The 23,920-nt window shown below is 45.7% G+C and overlaps 1 protein-coding gene across 12 annotated transcripts in view; it reads right to left on the reverse strand.

The window, feature by feature from the left end:
• The window catches only part of CASK (calcium/calmodulin dependent serine protein kinase), a 569,868-nt gene that overhangs the window by 90,679 nt on the left and 455,269 nt on the right, over nt 1–23,920 (reverse strand). For all 12 annotated transcript variants that reach the window (XM_075589720.1, XM_075589721.1, XM_075589718.1 and 9 more), the window contains one exon: nt 1,358–1,546. In XM_075589720.1, the coding sequence (XP_075445835.1) occupies nt 1,358–1,546 (189 nt within the window). The remainder of the gene's footprint in view (nt 1–1,357; nt 1,547–23,920) is intronic.

Here is a 23,920-nt window from a genome sequence, read left to right on the forward strand (position 1 = left end):
ACATTTCAATGGTTAGGATCCCCCTCCCCTTGTGGTGGTTAGTAATGTAATAGGAGTTAATAATAAGCAATAGATGATAGGCTACACCCTGTGATGACACATGGAACTGTATCACGGGAGATATAAGAGCGAGAGGAACAGTTGAGAGGTTCCAGGAGGGGAGGGGAGTAGGAGCCTTGGGGAATAGAGGCATGCGAATGGTTCCTCTAGTAGAGGAGAGATTAGGACCCCTGTTTATTGTGTTTTAGTTAGCGATAGTGCCCTAACCGTTAGAATCCCTACACAGTGGTAAGAAGATATATGCAGGTCCCAGAGAGGGAATGCAGACATGCCCCAGAGAGATGTTTAAATAGGGCTCTGGGTTGTCAAGGGATCAGCCTCCACGCAGATCCCCCATACATAGAGCTCATAGCTCCTGAAGAAGTAGCAGTACCACGCCTGGAAAGGAGGGTAATAATGATATCCACAAAACATGCCAGGATCTCAGAAGGGGCCCGAGATAACAGGATCACATGGATAGTGCTAAGCAAGCTAAACAAGGGGAACCATGTCCCATACAAGTATTTTTTTCAGTAACAAGTACATGCACCTGCCAGGTGTGTTGAGAGTGGAAATATGTTGAGTGACAGCTGTATGGAAGGAACAATGTTCAACATTATTTTATCTATGAATGAAGGTTCCCATTCTTATGTAAACACACACCAAACACCGATGTAGCCTCCCAAGGATGCCAGGCAGGGAGGGTTACAGTCACAAAACCGTAAGAAACGGCATCTAATGCTTTTTAGAAAATGATGCCATCTCAAACAACCATTATACCGTAAATAGTCTTAAAAACTTTTCAAAGAAAAGAGTTTAACAATTTTGAAAGTGAGCTGGGGAAAAGATGGTGATATCCAATTACAAACTGAAAAAACATCCGTGAACTTCAATCTGATAGCTTTCAAAATATTTTATAAATGATAGTTGTGGTTCTCAAACTGTGGTCCAGAAACACTTAATTAGTGATCCATGAAGCCTTTCAAGATTTCCACCCAGCAGCTCTACTGCAGTCTGCACACTTTATACCACTGATTTTAAGATACAGGGTAAGTATTTATATATGAAAAAAAATATATATATATATATATATATATATATATATATATATATATATTAATAAACAGTGCTACGTGTAAGCATAGTGATCTTCCAAACCTTTACCCAACATGGATGTAGTCCAAGAATCTCAGTATTAGAACTTTAGTTTACCACTAAAAATGTTTAGAATTAGAATGGATAAACAAGAGGCCTATCTCGTGCATATTATTTAATATTTTGATGCAAAACAATTCTGTATAGTTATTACTGTACTTACCATTGGTTCATCTGTATTTTTCTGGAACTGAACTAAGCGGACCCGCGTAACATTTTCCATATCCATGTCACCGTTCGCGCTTTCAGGAGAATCTCCGTTTAGGTAGGGAGATGTTGGAGGTGGCGTAACTCTTAGTGCTTCGTCACTGTAAACTTCATGGGCTACCACATCATGAGTTTGTAGTAAGGCCTAGAATAGGTTAAAACTCAAGATTAGGCTGCTTGTACAGTGTATAAATAAACCTATATGTTGTTCTTATTTTACATTCTGAAATATGTTCTGGCTGTGGCTACAGTCATTATTGGACTAGCGTACGTTTGAAATTTATCATTTTTGCACTTAAAACGCACCATATAAATATTTAATTAAAAATGTATTAATGGTACATATACATTCTACAATAAAAATAATCTTTCCATGCAAGCCACCAATGACTGCAATAAAACATAACATTTAAAATAATGTTTTAGCTTAACATGAATTTCCAATTACCAGACTAGCTGACTGTCATTCTCTAAACCCATTTCTTGTTTCTAAACCTTAACTGTGAGTTAAAGTATAAAAAGACCCATAGAAGGTCAATAGTCCTTCACATTTTTACAGCTCAACATTAGACTTTTAAATAAAAGTTAATTCATTGATTTGATTTTATCTGAGAGAGTGATGTCACTTTTCTGCTTTTTAAGTCATAACATGAAAAGCAATGTTCTTCCCGGACTCCTTCATGCTCTGGTGGTGACGAATGCTTTATTTGTGAATGCTTCCTCCTTCCCTCCCAGTAATACAGTGAATTTTCCACAAGAATAGGTCAGCACACAGCATAACAACAAATAATGTAGGGCCTTTTTAAAACACATGTAACCTCTGGGAACCAACTGCCACTCTAACAGCCCCAAGTTATCCCATAAAAGCATCCGTGACATCATTAACTGTGGATATTGAGGAATAGAGTGTCTCGGGAACCACACTGCATAGCATATTACAGTGTATAGTTAAGTATCTTATGCTACACAGTGAAGATAATATTCTTATTGAGGTTGGTCAAAATCATAAAGCAAGGGATTAGACTAGACAGTAGAACATCCACATGCTAAACAGATTTAATGTACATTTCATTGGTTATTATCTAATAGTTAGATGGGCTGCTTGGTCCCATTTGTCTGCAGATTTAAACTTGCATCTGTTAAAGAAGCAATTCATGCCATTATTTTAATATAGATTTGAAGCAGGTGGTCTCTCGAGCTGAACCCCATTAATATCAGATCTGGGGACCCCCTGCTTCCAGAGATACAGACCTCCAAAGGGGGTGCTGATTTCTCGGCAAAGTTTAAAGCTGCCACATCACGCGGGCCAATAGAAAGCCACACCGGAAGACACCAAGGCTTTCTATTGGCCAGCAGGACGCGTGAGCTTTGAAACTCCCTGCTAGTCGAGTGGAGCGGCTACCAGCACCCCCTACGGAGATCATCATCTCCAGAAGCAGGGGTCTCTGGAGCTGAAATGAATGAAGTTCAGCTCTGGATAACCCCTGCTTCAATCCTATGTTAAAAATAAATTGCATGCTTGGATTGCCTCTTTAAGGTCACAAATCAACTTCGGAATGACAAACGAAAGTCAAGTAATGCTATACGGGACACATATGACACTATTTGAGATTAGAAAAAAACAGTACACTAGAGCAAAGGAAATTGTTCTTTAGAGCAGCAGTATGCAAACAGGGGGGCACGCCCTCTGGGGGGGGGGGTGCTGGATTTTTCTGGGGGGGCAAGGGCGGTTGCTGAGGCCCCGCGATCTTCCCCAAGGCATTTAAATGAAATGCAATGCCAGGGGACCGCGTAAGGTCTCTGCAACCTGTACTTACCGGGATTCAGCCGGCTTCTGCTCATGTCGCCATGACAACGCGGCATGAAATGACACTGCGGGGTCATGTGACGTGCCCTGTCGTCACGAAAATGCACGCCAAATGACACTGCGGGTTCAGGTGACGTCAGCTCACATGATCCTCGGCGTCGTTTGATGCCGGGTCACTCGGGAGGGGGGGGGGGGGCGAGCACAGGGACCGAGACACAGGGGGGGGGCGCTGTCACGGTAACTTATGACAAGATATAACAAACACCAAATAACTGGGTTGAACTGAACGAGGCTTAGATATAATAAAGTATATTTATTCCTTAAATAGGTGAACACAGCAATATAGTACAGTAACAAGCACGAAGTAACACTTACTTGGGGATGGGGGATGAGAAGTATCAGATAGCAATTCTCGAGCAATCAGGTAACAATCAAGATGGTATTTGAAGACAATGGATATAGGGTTGACCACAGTTTATATATCTTTGTAACCCTATTCTTAACATTGAGTACAGGCTATTGGATAACAATTACCTGTATCCAATCTTTAACGTGGGAACACATTTTAACCCATGCCCCCCAGCTAGTTAGCCCATGTGCACTAGGACCCTGAGGGTCTCATTTCTGTAGCCCCACATTTACATCAGGGACGCCGGACAGTCTACCAAAAGGAATATCTGGCAGGATGCCCCTTGTTTGTAGGTGTAAAATATGACACTCACAGACCACTCTAGTTTGAGGCGTCTCCGCCTTCAGGAAAACAGTGAAGGTGGCAAAACCATTTGAACAGTACTTAGTCTCTAGACATTGGGTCACCTCTCTGACCATCTGCTTCCCTTTGTGCAAAGGAATCTCCTCGGGTTTTTATCCCTGCCTTGGGATACAACATTAAAGGTAAAACATAAACATATTAAAATATCCGGTTCCGTTGGGTTCAGCGGGTCCAAACTACCCAGATCTCAATGCCGGAACTGGGACACCATGTGGTCCAAGTTTCAGCACGCTACAACCTTCGGAACCGGAGATACACAAATACTACTTAAACCGTTTCCTATTTTAATACAAAATTCTCCGCTGTAAATTAAATCACGGTTTTTCACTAAATCCCCATTGAAAACAACGGGCTTCGCCACCATAGACTTTCAATGGTAAACCGCTGCAATTGGCGGCTATGGGAATCAGCCGCCATAGACTTTCAACGGGGCATCGCCGGCGTTAAAGCCTATGGGGTTTCTCCGCCATAGCCCATCAATGGGAACCGGCCGCCATTGAAGTCTATGGGAAAAACTCCCGAACCTTTAAGGTGGTCCATACTCCGTCGGGTTGGTCAGAGAGGGTCAAGGATGGTTCTGGATGGTTCTGCAGTCATGCCGGAGCAGTGACTACAGGTACCCCAAACCCTGGCCCTCTGGACCCTCCAGAACCGGAGATATGGGCTTATGGTTTGTAACGTTTCTGACTTAGTCATTTTCTTGAGCTGCTTCTGCCGCCGCCATTCGAACCTATGGCGCGACCCGCTCTTTCAGCATGACCCTTTCCGGGGGTCCTGGATTCAGGGACCTGGTGGTGGTCGAGTGGGGGGCGGTCTAGGTACTAGGGGCAAAAATAATTTTATTTCTGGGTGCCCTAGAACCGAAGATTCCCACGCCACCTAACGTTGAACTTGACTAATCGGTGATCAAATCTCTTTTTCAGATAAAGTATCTGCTTTGCGGTTTTGCGGTTTGGATGGCAGCCAACTCGTTCCTGGAAAGTGCCGTCGAGGAATCTCCATTGAAGTCAATGAGCCCATTGACTTACAATGGGAAACCACCGCTCCTCCTCTCGGACGCCACCTGCTGGTCTTCGAGGGAAACAGGTCCAAAACAGCTAGATCCGCCATTGAAATGAATGGAGCTTCAATGGCGGCCTATGGGACCCTGCAAAATGGTGCCTGAAAATGCGGGAAAATTAAACAAAGGGCTATAATCACTATACAGCTATTAACCCTTGCCCTCCCGGATGGATCCCAGTGTGTGTGTGGTGCAGACACTGACATAATAATAAAACATGAGAACAGGGGAACATACATTTTCATGATATAACAAGATGCAAACCACATTCCTGTACCGCAGTCCAGTTAACCCCTTGTCTTCCTGGTGAGGTCAGGGGGTGGCCATGTGGGGTGCAACCCCTTTAATACCGGGCCAAACCCTCTCTCCCTCTACACCTCCCCTTCTTAATGGGTGACCTGTGGCCCACTGGCCCTAATGGGGAGTGGGGCACTGCGGGCACCATTAATGAACTCAGTCTCAGAGGGATAGTCCTGACGTGAAAGTCCATCAGCATTGCTGTTTTCACTGCCCTTTTTGTGCTGAATGGTAAATTCAAATTCTTGTAAAGCTAAGCTCCATCTCAGCAACTTTGCATTCTCCCCTGTTGCCCTCTGCAGCCAAATCAGGGGGTTGTGGTCGGTGAGGACCGTGAAAGCCCTTCCATATACATAGGGCTGGAGCTTTTTGAGTGCCCACACAATGGCCAAGCACTCCTTCTCAATGGAGGCATATGCCACCTCCCTGGGGAGTAGTTTGCGACTGAGATACACCACAGGGTGCTCTCTGCCGTCGTCCCCCACCTGGCTCAACACAGCTCTAATACCAAAGTCTGAGGCATCAGTCTGAATGAGAAAATGCTTGGTATAGTCTGGGGCAGCCAGTATGGGGGCCCCAGCAAGCGCAATTTTCAGTGCCTGGAAAGCAGTTTCACAGGCAGGAGTCCAGGTAATAAACACAGGCAGTTGCTTCTTAGCCAGATCAGTCAGGGGTTTGGCCACGGCGCTGTACTGTGGGACAAATTTCCTATAGTACCCTGCGGTGCCCAAAAATGCCATGACCTGTTTCTTGGTTTTTGGAACAGGCCACTGAACTATGGCTTCTACCTTGGCTGGCTCTGGTTTGAGGTGCCCTCCACCCACCCTGTGCCCTAAGTACAGGACCTCTGCCATCCCTACCATACACTTAGTGGGTTTCAAGGTAAGCCCACCCTCCCTGATCCTATCCAGCACCGCAGCTACATGTCCCAAGTGGGATTCCCAGGAACTACTAAAGACAGCAATGTCATCTAAGTAAGCCCTGGCATAGCTCTGCATCCCTTCCAGTAACCTATTGACCAGGCATTGGAAGGTAGCCGGGGCATTCTTCATCCCAAATGGCATCACCAAAATCTCATAGAGGCCACTTGGATGAATGCTGACTTCTCCCTAGCCTCCAGGGTCAGTGGGATTTGCCAATAGCCTTTGCTCAAATCCATGGTGGTCAGATACTTTGCCCCCGCGAGTTCATCCAGTAATTCATCCATGCGGGGCATGTGGTAGGCATCTGACACCGTCCCAGCGTTGAGCAAGCGGTAGTCCACACAAAACCGGGTGGTCTTGTCCTTCTTAGGGACTAGGACCACCGGGCTGGCCCAAGGGCTCTGGGACGGAGTAATTACCCCTAGGGTCAGCATCTCCTCTATCTCCTTCTCCATACTGGTCTTGACCTCTGCTGACACTCTATAAGCGTGCTTATGCAGAGGCTGCAGGTCCCCTGTGTGCACTGGGTGTTTTGTGAGATGTGTGGTCCCTGGCATGTCAGTGAAGAGGGCGCTAAACTTAGTTAGCATGTCCCTGGCTTCTCCCCTCTGCCTAGCACTCAACTGTGCCCCTATCTCCACCTGCTCCACAGTGTTTCCCTGCCTAGCCTCCCCTAGGAGATCAGGCAGAGCATTGCTCGCCGGATCCTCCAGCAGTGGGCTACAAATGGCCATTACTGCTCCCATACTCGGTGCTCTGTACTCCTTCAACATGTTAATGTGATAGGTCTTGTGCCTCTCAGGCTCTACCTGTACAACATAGTTGTACTCATTCACCTTTCGGATAACCGGGTACGGTCCCGACTAGGCAGCCATTAACTTGTTCTCCCGAGTGGGTTTGAGAACAAGCACTTGCTGTCCTGGGATGAATTCTCTGCTACGGGCATTCCGGTCATACCAGCGCTTCTGCTTGGTCTGAGCGGCCCTGAGGTGGTCCTGGGCCACCCCCATGAGCATCTCTAACCGGTCTCGGAGATCTACTACATACTGGATCACTGAAGCATCAGTAGCAGTTGCCTCCCCTTCCCATCCCTCACGGAATAGGTCCAGAGGTCCACTTACCCTGCGGCCATATAGTAACTCGAAGGGGGAGAAGCCTGTAGATTCCTGCGGTACCTCTCGGTAGGCAAACAGCAAGTGCTGTAAATGAATCTCCCAGTCTTTCCCCTCCGCCTCTATAAAGGTCCGAAGCATCTGCTTCAGGGAACCGTTAAACCTCTCACATAATCCGTTTGTCTGGGGATGGTAAGGGGTAGTGCGCCAGTGCTGTACACCGCATGCATCCCAGAGACAATGTATGTATAACAGGTAACCATGGGGTTAACTCCTCAGGCGCTTCAAAGAGTCAGTGTGATAGCTGTGTCTTGATGATACATAATTGAATGTAGTTATGGCTAATCTCCATAATAAACCTGTGAGTATAAACTTCTCACTATAAACAATTAGCTCTCCATAGAGCACCAGTAAAATTGTATGTGGAGACTCACGGTTTAAAGGAGCGGTTGAAACCAGTTGAAAGAGCTGTGACTCAGACAGTCTGCGAATCACCAGGGATCTTCTCTGTGTAGATAGGGGAACATCCCCCGCAGGAACTGTATGAGCAGGAGAGACAGCTATCCAGCGTGCGACCGGGAACAGATACTGGTAGTAGACACACCTCCTTCCGGGGGTAGAAGCGATGCACAGCCGTGAAAGAAGCCGCAAGCAGGCATTGGTGGTAAAAGTCTGGCGGATCCTCTGACGCCAGACTTTTACCTTGATGTTTGAATAAACGCTTTTTTCACCACCAATGCCTGCTTGCGGCTTCTTTCACGGCTGTGCATCGCTTCTACCCCCGGAAGGAGGTGTGTCTACTACCAGAGACAATGTAGCAGTTCACTCATGAACTGCAACCCCTGATCAGTTAGGATCTCACTAGGGAGTGTGAAGATGGTCAGCGCAAAACTCATGGACCTCACGATATTGATGGAACCGGATGAAGTTGAATAAAACGGAATAAAAAATGGAATAAAACACAGTATTAGTGCATAACATCCACATGTGTGGGGGATGAGGGGGGAGTGGGTGTGGGTGGAGGATACGATGGAAGGGGTGATGGTGGAATTCCACTAAATAAACAATCAATGAAACATAAACATGTGGTTTCAGTGACTCACACGGGCTTGTGTGAGACTTCGCCCTCAACGCAGACTGTAGTGGGTAAATACAGACTCCTATGGTGGAGTCTCAATAAACATAAAACTCACACGGCCTAATTTGAGTTTTTGCCCTCAGAGGGTGGTGTCAGCCTGTATGGGTGGTGTGGAGTCGTCTCAGCAAAATATCCCCCAATAGGTATGGTGTGTGAGTGTCTCCTCTCCCCGTTGCCCAAAAGACCAAAAAATGTGTGCAAACCAGGTTTAGCAATATAACAGGTCTTTATTCGGTTAACAGTTAAGACATGAGCATAAACAAGCATACACGTTGTAAAAGCATAAATGTTATAAAACAATATATAACAAGGTGGATAAACAAGGTAAATAAACAAAACAAAAAGCACACTCACACTGAATTGCAACTTCTGTTGCCCAGCATCAGCCGCTTGTTTGATCCCGCAAGATCTCCTCCTCCGTTGTTGCTCTCACTGGCGCGTCCGGCAGTGGAACCGGAAGAGAGGATCTATACCGGATGTCCTGCGGTCGGCTGGGTCCCTCTCTCAATGAGCTCCGGCAGCAGTGTTTATCCACCTTGTTATATATTGTTTTATAACATTTATGCTTTTACAACGTGTATGCTTGTTTATGCTCATGTCTTAACTGTTAACCGAATAAAGACCTGTTATATTGCTAACCCTGGTTTGCACACATTTTTTGGTCTTTTGGGCAACGGGGAGAGGAGACACTCACACACCATACCTATTGGGGGATATTTTGCTGAGACGACTCCACACCACCCATACAGGCTGACACCACCCTCTGAGGGCAAGAACTCACATTAGGCCGTGTGAGTTTTATGTTTATTGAGACTCCACCATAGGAGTCTGTATTTACCCACTACAGTCTGCGTTGAGGGCGAAGTCTCACACAAGCCCGTGTGAGTCACTGAAACCACATGTTTATGTTTCATTGATTGTTTATTTAGTGGAATTCCACCATCACCCCTTCCATCGTATCCTCCACCCACACCCCCCCCTCATCCCCCCCACATGTGGATGTTATGCACTAATACTGTGTTTTATTCCATTTTTTATTCCGTTTTATTCAACTTCATCCGGTTCCATCAATATCGTGAGGTCCATGAGTTTTGCGCTGACCATCTTCACACTCCCATTGCCACGTTAAGAAGGACACATGGTTCCCTTCTTCAAGGTCAAGCAGCAACCACAGAATCATCAAAAGGGCCAGTATATATTTTTATACTCTTTTACACCACGAACATAATTTTTTATTTTGTTTTCATATATTTTAATATATCAAAGGCTTTGTAGCATTTTTTTAGCCACACATTCTAGGGAGCGCCCCAGTTCAAACATCCCCTAGGATCTCACTAGGGAAACCTACCCTAGAAAAAATGTTCAGCAAAGCTGCTGCCACTGTCTTGGCTTCAATGGTGCCAAGCGCTACCGCCTCAGGGTACTGGGTGGCAAAATCCCCCACCGTGAGGATGTAGCGCTTCCCTGACCTGCTAGGAATCATAAGGGGTCCTACAAGGTCCATCGCTACTTTCTGGAAGGGTTCCCCTATTATCGGTAGGGGTTTCAGGGGAGCCTTCACACGGTCGCCCGCCTTACCCACTCGCTGGCAGGCATCACAAGAGCGGCAGAAATTGCCCACATCTCGTGATGCCCCCGGCCAGTAGTAACGCTGTAATAACCAGGCTCGCGTTCTGTTGACCCCCTGATGTCCCGCTAACGGAATAGAGTGAGCTACCCGTAACAGTTGCTGTCGGTACCCCTGGGGCACTACTAGCTGTCGCTTACCGGTCAATCCCTCCTCTATCCCCGGGTTCCCTTCTTCTCTATACAGGAGTCCCTTATGCCATAGGCAGTGCTCAGTGCCTTCCCCTGCCTGAGATTCGGACGCCCGAAGTCTCACGCCGGCCAGGGTAGGGTCTGGCTTCACTGCCTCCCTAAACTGGGCTCCTAATTCTGGCCACCCCCCAGTCATGTCATTGTCCAGGGAAGGGTGAGGGGGAACAGTAAGTCAGTCTGTGGTTGCAACTGATTCTGACTTACCTCCCCGGGCTCCTCTGCGCCCTCCGCTAACGTTGGTCCCAAAGGATGGAGGACTGGCGCCGCCGCCATTGCCGCGGTCTGGCTCCGGGTAACCGCCGCCACTGCAGCGGCCTTGGGCACCCGGTCGTAGGTGCAGGTCATCGGTCCCAGATCATTGCCAAGTAGAACTTCAGCATCCAAACCGGGTAAAACCCCCACCTCCCGCACACCCTGGCCCTCCCCCCAATCCAGAAAGATTCTGGCCACTTGCAAGAAACGTGGCTCTCCGTCGGCCACAGTGATCTGCATCCCAGGGCCTGGGAGCAATTTCTCTGGCCGGACCATATCAGGTCGGACCAGGGTCATTGCAGCTCCTGAATCCAGCAAGCCGACTGCTTGCCGGTCACCGACTGTGACCGGGGTGAGATGTCTGCTCCGGCCGTCCGTCTGCTGCAGGGCTGCGCTGATCTGTCCTCCGCTCCTGGCTGTAGGCACCGATGAAACTGGTACAGGTGTTGTATGGGACGTCTCGTTGGGAGTTGTTTCCATGACCGGTCCGGTCGCCTTGGTGGAAACCACCCGCACGCGGGCTACCGGCTTCTACCAAGCCCCTGATTGCCCGGAACCCCTGCGTTGCCCCTGATGGGGTCCACTGGAACGCAGGGGTTCCGGACAATCTGGTCTGATGTGACCAGTGCGGTTGCAGTTGTAGCACCGGCGCTCGTGCCGGAGTTCCCCCGCCTTCTGTGGACTGCTGCATGTAGGCGGCCTCTGAGTCCATTGGGGGGTATTAGCAGATTTCTTGGCCGGCGCCGCTTTGGCTGGTGCCTTGGCGGGCATCAGAGCTCGGCTGGCCACATAGTCATCTGCTAGCCTCGCCGCCTCCTGGTAAGTCTTGGTCTTTTTGTCATACACCCAAGCCCTCACCGCCGGCGGGCACTGCTGCATGAGCTGCTCCTGAAAGATGAGGTCCAGCAGGCGTTGGTAAGTCCTGGCCTCATAGCCCTCCACCCAGCGTATCCCGTACAAAGCCATGCGGGTCACATAGGTGACATACGACTCCAGAGGCTGCCTCTCTTCCAGCCGGAATTTACCCCGGTAAGCTTCAGGGGTAAAACCGTACTGAAATAACAATAGTTCTTTCAGGTAGTCATAATTATCAGCATACTCATCTAGAAGCGCCATCATCGTCTGTTTAACCAAGCCGGACAGTAAAGGGTCCAAACGTGCAACCATATGCTGGGGAAGCACTTTGTACCGCCGGCACTGCGTTTCAAAGTTCTTTAAGAAACTGTCGATCTAGTCAGTGCCTTCCACGAACTTGGTGAGACTGTGCTGGTCCAGTTTGAGTTCATCTTTGCTGGGTTGGACAGGGGGGCAATAAGTGGGTCTGTTCACTGCCATAGTGATAAACTGCAGCCGCTCCTCCTGTGTCCCTCTGTCTCCCCAAGCAGTAATCAGTGCCAACATGTCAGGGGTGAATGGACTGGTAGCCGCAGCCATCAGTGCCCCTCCTGTTGCACTGGCCCCGGGAGGTGCTCTCGTTCCCTCCCCGGGATTCTGCCACCCCGGCACTGGGTTCCTTCCCTGATCTTCGGGCGGCTGTACAAGGGCAAGCTGAGCCGTATCCTGAGGCTCTGCAAGCCGGGCTTCATAGTCACTGATCGCTGCTATCATGTCTGCAACCTCCTGGTTCTCATAAGGCAGTCCATATTCACGGCACTTGTCCTTCAGCTGAGTTCTAGTCATCAGGTTGGATGAGCCTTCAGCCTCGCTCATGGTTCACGGTCGCAGCAGTGAGGTGGTGTTACAACTTGTGTTAACTGTTGCACTACTGTGTGTTCAATATCTTTAGTCCCAGGAACTCGCAATTACTCTCGAGTTCCCACTATATGACAGGGTCCCACAGAACACTGTAATATAGGTTCAGTTCAATCCCGCCGCTGCCACCAGTTAATTATATGTTTGTCACGGTAACTTATGACAAGATATAACAAACACCAAATAACTGGGTTGAACTGAACGAGGCTTAGATATAATAAAGTATATTTATTCCTTAAATAGGTGAACACAGCAATATAGTACAGTAACAGGCAAGAAGTAACACTTACTTGGGGATGGGGGATGAGAAGTATCAGATAGCAATTCTCCAGCAATCAGGTAACAATCAAGATGGTATCTGAAGACAATGGATATAGGGTTGACCACAGTGTATATATCTTTGGTACCCTATTCTTAACATTGAGTACAGGCTATTGGATAACAATTACCTGTATCCAATCTTTAACGTGGGAACACATTTTAACCCATGCCCCCCAGCTAGTTAGCCCATGCGCACTAGGACCCTGAGGGTCTCATTTCTGTAGCCCCACATTTACATCAGGGACGCCGGCCAGTCTACCAAAAGGAATATCTGGCAGGATGCCCCTTGTTTGTATGTGTAAAATATGACACTCACAGACCACTCTAGTTTGAGGCGTCTCCGCCTTCAGGTAAACAGTGAAGGTGGCAAAACCCTTTGAACAGTACTTAGTCTCTAGACATTGGGTCGCCTCTCTGACCATCTGCTTCCCTTTGTGCAAAGGAATCTCCTCGGGTTTTTATCCCTGCCTTGGGATACAACATTAAAGGTAAAACATAAACATATTAAAATATCCGGTTCCGTTGGGTTCAAACTACCCAGATCTCAATGCCGGAACTGGGACACCATGTGGTCCAAGTTTAAGCCCGCTACGACCTTCGGAACCGGAGATACACAAATACTACTTAAACCGTTTCCTATTTTAATACAAAATTCTCCGCTGTAAATTAAATCACGGTTTTTCACTAAATCCCCATTGAAAACAACGGGCTCCGCCGCCATAGACTTTCAATGGTAAACTGCCGCCATTGGCGGCTATGGGAATCAGCCGCCATAGACTTTCAACGGGGCATCGCCGCCGTTGAAGCCTATGGGGTTTCTCCGCCATAGCCCATCAATGGGAACCGGCCGCCATTGAAGTCTATGGGAAAAACTCCAGAACCTTTAAGGTGGTCCATACTCCGTCTGGTTGGTCAGAGAGGGTCAAGGATGGTTCTGCAGTCATGCTGGAGCATTGACTACAGGTACCCCAAATCCTGGCCCTCTGGACCCTCCAGAACCGGAGATATGGGCTTATGGTTTGTAACGTTTCTGACTTAGTCATTTTCTTGAGCTGCTTCTGCCGCCGCCATTCGAACCTATGGCGCGACCAGCTCTTTCAGCATGACCCTTTCCGGGGGTCCTGGATTCAGGGACCCGGTGGTGGTCGAGTGGGGGGTGGTCTAGGAACTAGGGGCAAAAATAATTTTATTTCTGGGTGCCCTAGAACCGAAGATTCCCATGCCACTTAACGTTGAACTTGACTAATCAGTGATCAAAGCTCTTTTTCAGATAAAGTATCCGCTTTGCGGTTTTGCGGTTTGGACGGCAGCCAACTCATTCCTGGAAAGTGCCGTCGAGGAATCTCCATTGAAGTCAATGAGCCCATTGACTTACAATGGGAAACCACCGCTCCTCCTCTCGGACGCCGCCTGCTGGTCTTCGAGGGAAACAGGTCCAAAACAGCTAGATCCGCCATTGAAATGAATGGAGCTTCAATGGCGGCCGATGGGACCCTGCAAAATGGTGCCTGAAAAGGTGGGAAAATTAAACAAAGGGCTATAATCACTATACAGCTATTAACCCTTGCCCTCCCGGATGGATCCCAGTGTGTGTGTGTGTGGTGCAGACACTGACATAATAATGAAACATGGGAACAGGGGAACATACATTTTCATGATATAACAAGGTGCAAACCACATTCCTGGACCGCAGTCCAGTTAATCCCTTGTCTCCCTGGTGAGGTCAGGGGGTGGCCATATGGGGTGCAACCCCTTTAATACCGGGCCAACCCCTCTCTCCCTCTACAGGCGCAGCCAAAAAAACTTTGCGCACCCCTGCTTTAGAGTAACACCAGTCAAAATGTGGAATTTACTATCCAAGGAAACTGATGGCAGATAAAGTAGATATGTTTAAAAACAGACATTTTCACAAGGAAACGGTATAAGGGGATATTTAAAGTAAGTTAAACATGAAAGGGTGTTGATCCAGGGAGAAATCCGATTGCCATTACTGGAGTTGGGAAGGAATTTTTATTTTCCCCATATGATACATAATTGGCAAATGTTTCACTCGGGTGACTTGTTTGCCTTCTTCTGGACTAGTTTAACTATAAACACCGGCTGATTAGCCCACCTAATTACAAATAACAAAGGTTGAACTCAATTGACTTATGGCATGTCATCCTTTTAAGAAATAGTAGGTATGGGCTAGGAGATGGGAGACAGGATTTGAGAAAATAGGATATGGGGCTGGCACTGTTTGAAGAAGGTGGAGGAGGAAATATGCAGCGCTATCCAAAGCAAACAGTAACAGGAACAATACAAATAAGTATGCATTAACCTTTACAGAACTCATGTCGTGCCTGTTTATGATGCACCTGTTATGTCTTGGGCACTTTCTCGTTTTCAAAGGGGTGATTAGCCTGATAGAAAAGGAAGTGGAACCCCCTCCCCTTCTATCTCTGGGCACAAGCCACATCATGTGATCGCTCCCGGTTCATTCACATGACGTGGAAGTGCTGGGACTCAGGTGCAGACAGACACCCGGCATCGTCAAGATTAAGAATGCATTTCTGAACAAAATTATTAAAGTATTGATCCCTGCATCCACAATACCTATAAATACAAAACTTGATCATACTGTTGCTTCTGTTTAGAGAATCTATTTTCAAAAGTGCGATTAGATTCCGATTTGTATTAGTTGGGACTTAAGCAGAAAGCAGGGAAATAGTGAAAAGGAAACGTGTTAAATAGGACAGTGTTGGGTAGACTGGAGAAAGGACTCGAGTTAAATGGCAATGTTAACCGTGAAATTCCCAAATTAAAATGCAGCACACTGGAAATGAGAGAAGGTGCTAGTGGAAGAGTGAGGAGGCGAGAGACATACTTCTTAAAGTAGCATTTAATTCAAAATCCTATATACGTTGTTTTTTTAAATAAATTGGTGTAGTATTAGATAATACTTACAGCAATGTAATTAAAAAAAGCAATGGTTTCACTCTTTATGACCAGTGTAATAATTTCTGAATATATTGCTATAGCAACCATTTACTGAAGAAGGCTACAGTATTCCACTTTTGCAATAGGTAGCCCTGTGAAGCAGGGTCTTCACTGATTGAACAGCATCTTATATAATTGCATTGTCGTAAATGTAAGGAACGGCTGCATTTATTAAAAAATAAATAAATAAAACCGGGTAAGAGGAAATGCTGAGGCAATCTTTTTGTGTGCTCCAGCCCTATTATTTTTCCTGTAAATAAATGTAAATATACCGGTATCATAACAGTTAACAAATGGTGAAAGCACAGCTTCGATTCAAAAAGCAAAAAAATATGTATTTAGGTCAATAAAAACATGTATATCCCCTTCACAAAACCCTGATGAGTTTTGTGACGGCACATGAGTTCACCATTATAATTAACTGACATGGCTAGTACATAACATAATATGAAGCAACTATGTACACCCATATTAAAATACATTCAAAATAGAAATGTCAAAAATAGGTTTTACCAGTTGATGCCTCATGGAAGTGCAGACAGCCATACACAAATATTATGAGATTGAAAAAAGTCTAGAGCACGCATGTAATACAGTACAAAGATATATTATGACAGTCAGCTACTTGGGGCGCATAATGGGACACCCATCAACAGATTTTCTGATTTGCTTGTTGGAATTTATATTATACTAGCTGATATACCCGGCGTTGCCCGGGATGTAATGTTCTCGCTCCCCCTCCCTCCCTCTCTCTCAACTCCCTTCCACTCTCTTCCCCCCCCCTATTCACAGCTGTTCAGAGCTGCGCCCCCCTCCCCCACTGTTCACAGCTCCAATCCCCCCCATTCAATGCTTTGTTTCCCCCCTAACCTCCGTTCACAGCTCCGCACCCCCCCTGTTCACAGCTCTGTGCCCCCCGTGTGTTTGGCAGCTGAGCTGACTGAGGGGGGAAGTGTGAGTCAGTCAGTCAGTGTGTGTGTCAGTCAGTCAGTCAGTCAGTCAGTGTGTGTGTGTGTGTGTCAGTCAGTCAGTCAGTGTGTGTGTGTCAGTCAGTGTGTGTGTGTCAGTCAGTGAGTGTGTGTCAGTCAGTGAGTGTGTGTCAGTCAGTGAGTGTGTGTCAGTCAGTGAGTGTGTGTCAGTCAGTGAGTGTGTGTCAGTCAGTGAGTGTGTGTCAGTCAGTGAGTGTGTCAGTCAGTCAGTGAGTGTGTCAGTCAGTCAGTGAGTGTGTCAGTCAGTCAGTGAGTGTGTCAGTCAGTCAGTGAGTGTGTCAGTCAGTCAGTGAGTGTGTCAGTCAGTCAGTGAGTGTGTCAGTCAGTCAGTGAGTGTGTCAGTCAGTCAGTGAGTGTGTCAGTCAGTCAGTGAGTGTGTCAGTCAGTCAGTGAGTGTGTCAGTCAGTCAGTCAGTGAGCGTGTCAGTCAGTCAGTCAGTGAGCGTGTCAGTCAGTCAGTCAGTGAGCGTGTCAGTCAGTCAGTCAGTGAGTGTGTCAGTCAGTGAGTGTGTCAGTCAGTGAGTGTGTCATTCAGTGAGTGTGTCAGTCCGTCAGTGAGTGTGTCAGTGAGTCACTGAGTGTGTCAGTCAGTGAGTCAGTGAGTTTGTCAGTCAGTCAGTGAGTGTGTCAGTCAGTCAGTGAGTGTGTCAGTCAGTGAGTGTGTCAGTCAGTGAGTGAGTGTGTCAGTCAGTCAGTGAGTGTGTCAGTCAGTCAGTGTGTATTTATGTGTGGGCTTCCCCCCCTCTCCTGACTCCCTTCCCCCTCTCCCCTGACCCCCCCCCCTCTCTCCTGACTTCCCCCCCTCTCTCCTGACTCCCCCCCCTCTCTCCTGACTCCATCCCCCCCCTCTCCTGACTCCCTCTCACCCCCCCTCTTTCCTGACTCCCCCCCCCCCCTGCTGACTGGCTGTGGCGCGCTAGTGTCGGCGGCGTGTAGACAGGTGAGGCGCTGCTGAGAGAGGGGGGGGGTGGTGGTGGGGCAGAGGCGGCTGCAGTGGTGTTGTCCTTTCCCTCCCCCCCCCAGGATCTGTGTCGGCAGCGGGTGGGGAGGAGGTGAGGCACTGCTGAGAGAGGGTGGGGGGTGGTGGGGCAGAGGCGGGTGTCGTCGGCGGTGGTTCCCCCCCCGTGCGGAGCTGTGTCGGCAGATGGGGAGGTGAGGCGCTGCTGAGAGACGGTGTTGTGGGGCAGAGGCGGCTGTCGGCAGTTTCCCCCCCCCTCCTGCGCGCGCAGCTGTGTCGGCGGCGGGTGGGGTGGTGAGGCACTGCTGAGAGAGGGTGGGGGGTGGTGGGGCAGAGGCGGCTGTCGGCGGAAGTGGTGTTGTCCTTCCCCCCGCGAGGAGCTGTGTCGGCGGCGGGTGGGGAGATGAGGCGCTGCTGACAGAGGGTGGGGGGTGGTGGCTGTGGTGTGTGTGTGTGTTGGCGGGTGTGAGCGGAGGAGGCTGCTCACGGTGTGCGGTGATAGTCAGAGGCACACGCGGTCACAGTGTGAGGAGGCTGTGAGTGTGCGTGTGTGTCTCTTCTCCCTGCCTGGCTCCTCCCTGCCTGGCCCGCAGGCCAATGAGCTGTCGAGCAGAAACACACACACAAACATTATTTCAGTCATATATATATATATATATATATATATATATATATATATATATATATATATATATAGATAAAAACGGTATTCGCTTCGAGGGTAGCTTTTACTTACAATGTAAAGGAACTGCGATGGGAAGCAACGCTGCTCCCTCTTACCATAACCTCTTCATGGCACTCAGAGTAGGGACATCTATGACCGTTCTTTTCCTACTTTATTTTTTAAATGGTATAGATATGTAGATCACTGTTTTGTATTTGACAGGGAGAACAAACTACTTGAATTTGTTGATTATCTGAAAAAGTTGGATACACCAATCAAGTTTACTATGAACTGGAGTAGACAATCTATATATCCTTTTTGGATGTGTTGGTAAGGGTTGAGGATGGGGTCTCACATACAGATCTTGATAGAAAAACTACAGATTGGAATTAGATACTTAGAGCGGATTCCTTTAATCCGCAACCACTTATTAAAGAATTTTCTTTTTCGTAGTTACTATGCGTGAACAGGATTGTTGATAAGAAATCATGAAAAAGAGCAGCTTTAGAAGATACAAGAAGACACTTCCTTATTAGGGCCTATAATCCTAATGAACTGGACCATATTGTTACAAGTGGAGGACCTCCCATGTATACAAAAGTCTGAAGACCAAAGGTTAAGTTTACACCGCTGGATGTCTTCGTTCTTCTCACATACTTTTCGTAAGTATTAGCCTTTGTTACAGTGACTATTATAGGAGGCTTATGCGAGGAAACATCATTGCCATCATATACTGTAGAGGAGCCCCAAATCTATCAGATCTCTTGGTTTGTGCGGACAATATTAACAGCTATCAAGTACCATATTTTCTCTCTAAACCAATGCCAGGGTGTTTCCACTGTTGCTCATGCTCCGTTTAGAATAATTTAATAGTGGGTACACATTTCTCTCATCCTACTCCCAAATTCCCCACCCCCAAATAAAACAAGAATCACGTGCACCACTAAATGTGTTGTTTATATGATTAAGTGCCTTAGTGATCTTGCCTATATCGGTAAGATCACAAGGGAAGTACGGACTCCATTTGTAGAACATTCGTTCAGACACTGATACATCTATATTTGTGTAACATAAAACCTTTCAGCACTCCATTTCATCTTTATGCCTTATGGGTATAGATCATGCTGCTGTGGGAATCAGGACAAGCATATATAGCAAAGAGAATGTTCTTGGATTGTTACCCTAGATACTCTTGTCCCTAAGGGCCTCAAAGATGAGCGTGGGCATCATTGCTTTCTTGATAACAGATTAATATTTCCCCATATACAGTATGGTAATACACCTTAAGCTACTACCAACCCCTTATTACATTTTCTGTGAACTTTTTTCTTTCATATAAGGGGTTTAAGTGTCATACTGTAACATGACAGGATTATCTGTTATATTGGTTTTCAACTTTATATTTAATTTATTTATCATATTTTTGCTATGCAAGCATTGGCACAGTATTGTACTGTATTTATTGTTTTCATGTTATGTGATAGGGTGAATGTTGATTTTTTATCTTGCTGACTTTTATTATCGTTTATCTTACCTTTTCACTAGGTATACACACCTTGTCTGTCTGGCACATCGCTACACTTCACATGCGATTTAATTCTTTACAAAGTTTAGGACCTGCCACTTTTTAAGGTGGTTCATGTTTCTGTAGTGTGAGGACATCACTGCTTTTGTGACTAGGCCCCCTTTTAATTTGGCACCGGTTAGAGTGTTTTTGGCACCATTTATCGTCTTAAGGGTATATAAAGCACAGTATGTTCCCGGTCTCTGTATCCCTGATGAAAGTTTTTAGAAACCAAAATGTTGGATTCATTTTTCTTTGACTAGGACCGTCAGGGGTGCTCAACTCCAGTCCTCAAGCCCCCCAACAGGTCAGGTTTTCAGGATATCCTAGTTTCAGCACATGTAGCTCAATCAGACGCTCAGTCAAAGATTGAAGCTGGGACTGACTGAGCCACCTGTGCTGAAGCTGGGATAATATATCTTTGTACTTTATTACTTGTGTGTTTTGGATTTTTTCTGACTTCTAGTACATGGCTTGTACAGTCTTCATGGCACATGGAACTGTCAAAATAAATCAGAATTCACATTATCCTACCTATCCAACAATAAATGTTATTACTTTGACAAATAATCAAGACTTGTTTTTTTTTGTGATTTCGTTCCTTAGACCAGGGGTGAGCAAACTTTTTATGCCGAGCCCCCCTTTTCATCCATGAAATTTCTCGGCCCCCCCCCTGCCTTATGTAATCAAAATCGCATGAAAAAAAACACTATTATTACACGGTATACAATGTAAATACAAATATATCTAAATTTCAACAGCTTGCGCTTGCAAAATTAGGCTGCGTCCACGCTGCTGCTGAGACCAGTGACATCACCAACTCTCCAAGCATGAACGCAGGGTGTCCTGCATAATTTTGCAAGCACGAGCGGGGGTGGCGTGGATCGGGGCTGTGTGTGTGTGTGTGCGCGCGTGCGCATTGACTGCTGCTGAGTTACCGTTTTCAATGTTGTGTTTTCACTTTTTTTTCAATTATTTTTGTACATTTATAGTATGATTGATATAGTGGCAGCCAATCCTTTCACTTGCAGAGGATAGCAGCGAAGCAGGTTGCCAGCGGAGGAGAGCAGGACCACAGTGCTATTGTAGGGCAGACACCGGAAGGAGGGGCATTTGACATCACAGCGCTGGGGCATGCTCTTCCCCGTACCTCTGAAGTCCCTGCGCGTGCACACACACCATAACGTGGACGCCCCCTGCACTATCTTGTTCGGCCCTCTGCGCAAATCTTCTTGCCCGCCCGTGAACACCTTTTTCACCCTCCCGCACACAATGAAAGCAGCCACCCACTGTATGCTTGGTGGCCAGTAACATCACTATTGGGGTATATATAGCCAGTCCAAAGGTTCTAGAATTAGATTTCTGGGAGTGACACTTAGAGGAGCCTCCCTGTTAATAATGTAAATATGTTTCTGTGTATAGAGGTGTGTACTAAGATTGATCTGTCACCGTTTGTGTATAGTTAGGGAAAGTGACCGACCCAGATATTGTCCGTAGCAATGGCCATAATAAAGCCATTTGTTCAGATACAAGGTAGCCTATGCTCAAAACGGGTTCCCCACACAGGAACTTTAAGGCATAGTCGAATCGAATGATAATTAGGTAATTCAGACACAGTCTGCACAGAGGTCAGTGTACAGTACTGAGATATTGATCATGAGGAAATAGAATGTTAGCCAATGTCTGCAAGGGGCTCACTAGTAATGGGACATATTGGACGCTGCTATACAGAAGAGGGACAATTCAGCTAACCCAAAGAGAAACAATCCTAAGTACCTCCCTAGCGTACTAAGATGAGGGTCCCTAGGGAAGAAGCAAATAGTACAAACACTGTAAAGAGATCAGTAAATGTGAATACAGCGAAGTGTGAAACCAGGCAGAGTATTAGTTAGTTGGGAGAGGAGAAGGAGAGAAGAGTTTGGAGGGAGAGCTCAGAGAAGCTAACTATGATCATAATTCTTGTGCACTTGTAAATCGTATGTGTGTGTGTGTGTGTATATATATATATATATATATATATATATATATATATATATATATATATATATGTTTTTTATCAATGTATTGTTAGATATGATGAACGGTATTGTTTTGTTAGGCCTGTAATAAGTACAGACCTTATAAGGAATTATAAGTAGTATAACCGTGTAATTGTTATATTTTGTTGCTGTTTTAATAAATTACTGTTTATTTGATTTGAAGCCTCTCTATCGTGTCAGTAAACTCTCATAAACCAGGGTGTGCATGTGTAGATGTGTTTGCTATTGGAACACATATCTACACTTTATCTCCTTAAAATAATAGTTTTGCTCGTAGTATATTAATTCTTATAAGCCAGCAATACTTTTATAGATTAATACGTTATAAATCCATCTATATTTCTATTGTCTGGATAAAGTTAGACATATAGTCTCCCTAGATAATTCTTATAAGCCAGCAATACTCATATAGATGAATATAAATACATCTATATTTCTATTTCTGGATAAGGCTAAACATTATTGGTAACACAAGCCACGTACATAGTCAACTGATGTAAAATCTTTAAGAGCCGGGCAAGGAGTGTTATATCTGCTTAGTAAATATGGCCTGTTACCTCATTGTATGATTACTTACGACGACTACCTATTTATCATTCTAATCAGAGATATGCAAATACATTGCCAAATCACTGGCATTGAAATCTCCTTTTCATTTTTCAGTGCATCAAACCAACATTTAGGATATAACAAGTAATTCAACTATAAAGAAACTATTTTCATCAAATAGGCACTAAACCAAGATTTATTATAATATATCCTTCTATTATAGGAGTATCCAGATTAATCAGCTTTATAGCTTTTTTACGGACTCTAGTCCCAAGTAATGAGGCAACACACACTTAACCATATTTGTTTCCCAAAGGATGTAGTATCAGTAGCAACTATTGTCTGTAGGGGCATTTTGTATCCAGGCCTGGCAGTGGCTCCAGACTTTTCCCTTGTGTTTTTCTTCAGAAAGAATACGTTTGAACAATTCCCTTATCTGACATCAGGCACACAAAATAGTTGTGCTTGCAAATTGCTATTCTCACCCTGTGATTAAGCTTATAAATCCAGCAGCAGCAGTACAATGTAGTAAGCATCATGCAGTATCCACATTTGTAGAAGATGCAGAGTCATCATTATATGCCAGAAAAGGCAAAATCAGAGCAATAAATGCAGACTACAGAAACAATCCCTCCTCTAGGACAGAGATACTAGATGAGTGGTAGTTTAAGAGATTTACTCCAGGTGATTGATGCTTTATTAATCTTTTGGAAACCTAACACCCATAACCAGGTTTGTTTATTTGGAAACAAGTTAAGATGCAATTTCGGAGGCGTTTGATTTCTTTTAGCTACTCCCTTTGGGCTGATATTACTGTGTGTTCAGCAGAACCCTGCACAATGTGCCTGATTCTCGTTTCTTTATTGGCACTCTAACAAAGACAGGGCATGCAGTGTGGGTAGAGAAAGATGGACAAACACTCTTCCTATTCAAAGTCCCTTTTAAGAAAACAAAAACAAAAACGTCACTCCAAAAAGATACCAAACCAGACAAATGTTTGTTAAGCACGCATTGCAAGGAAATATTGAACCATAAAAGATCACCTTCTCAACTATTTAAAATATAATAGACATTGCAATGAATACTGTTCTACTTTCACGTGGGTCTATTTAGGATCTCACTGTACGGCAATGCCAAAGCTATAGTCATAATATAAATTAATCAAAAAAACAGATTTATAGCCAAATGTCTATGAAGTCTTTTAACACGCTTTTTTCATAAGCCTTAATTGTGCTTTCTGGAGTGGTGCTATTTTCCTTACATTAGGACTACACCGATATAAGCTTGTAAATTTGAAGACTGTTGACCACTTTGGGAACTGTCTTCCTAACAAAAAAAGTAATACGACCGATAATTGTAAGACTTAAACCTTTTTATGTGTCTTATAAAGAGAATTGTTAAAAAAAAAAACCAACACATAAAAGTCTATATCAATGTGTACAAAATATAGAACTAGTACATAATTGTATAATGGGATACTCTAATCAGGATGACTGCGAATGTAAAATACTTTGGGTATGAACGTA

This window comes from Ascaphus truei, chromosome 3 (genome assembly GCF_040206685.1).
Source record: "Ascaphus truei isolate aAscTru1 chromosome 3, aAscTru1.hap1, whole genome shotgun sequence".
In the NCBI taxonomy this organism is placed as follows: domain Eukaryota; kingdom Metazoa; phylum Chordata; class Amphibia; order Anura; family Ascaphidae; genus Ascaphus; species Ascaphus truei.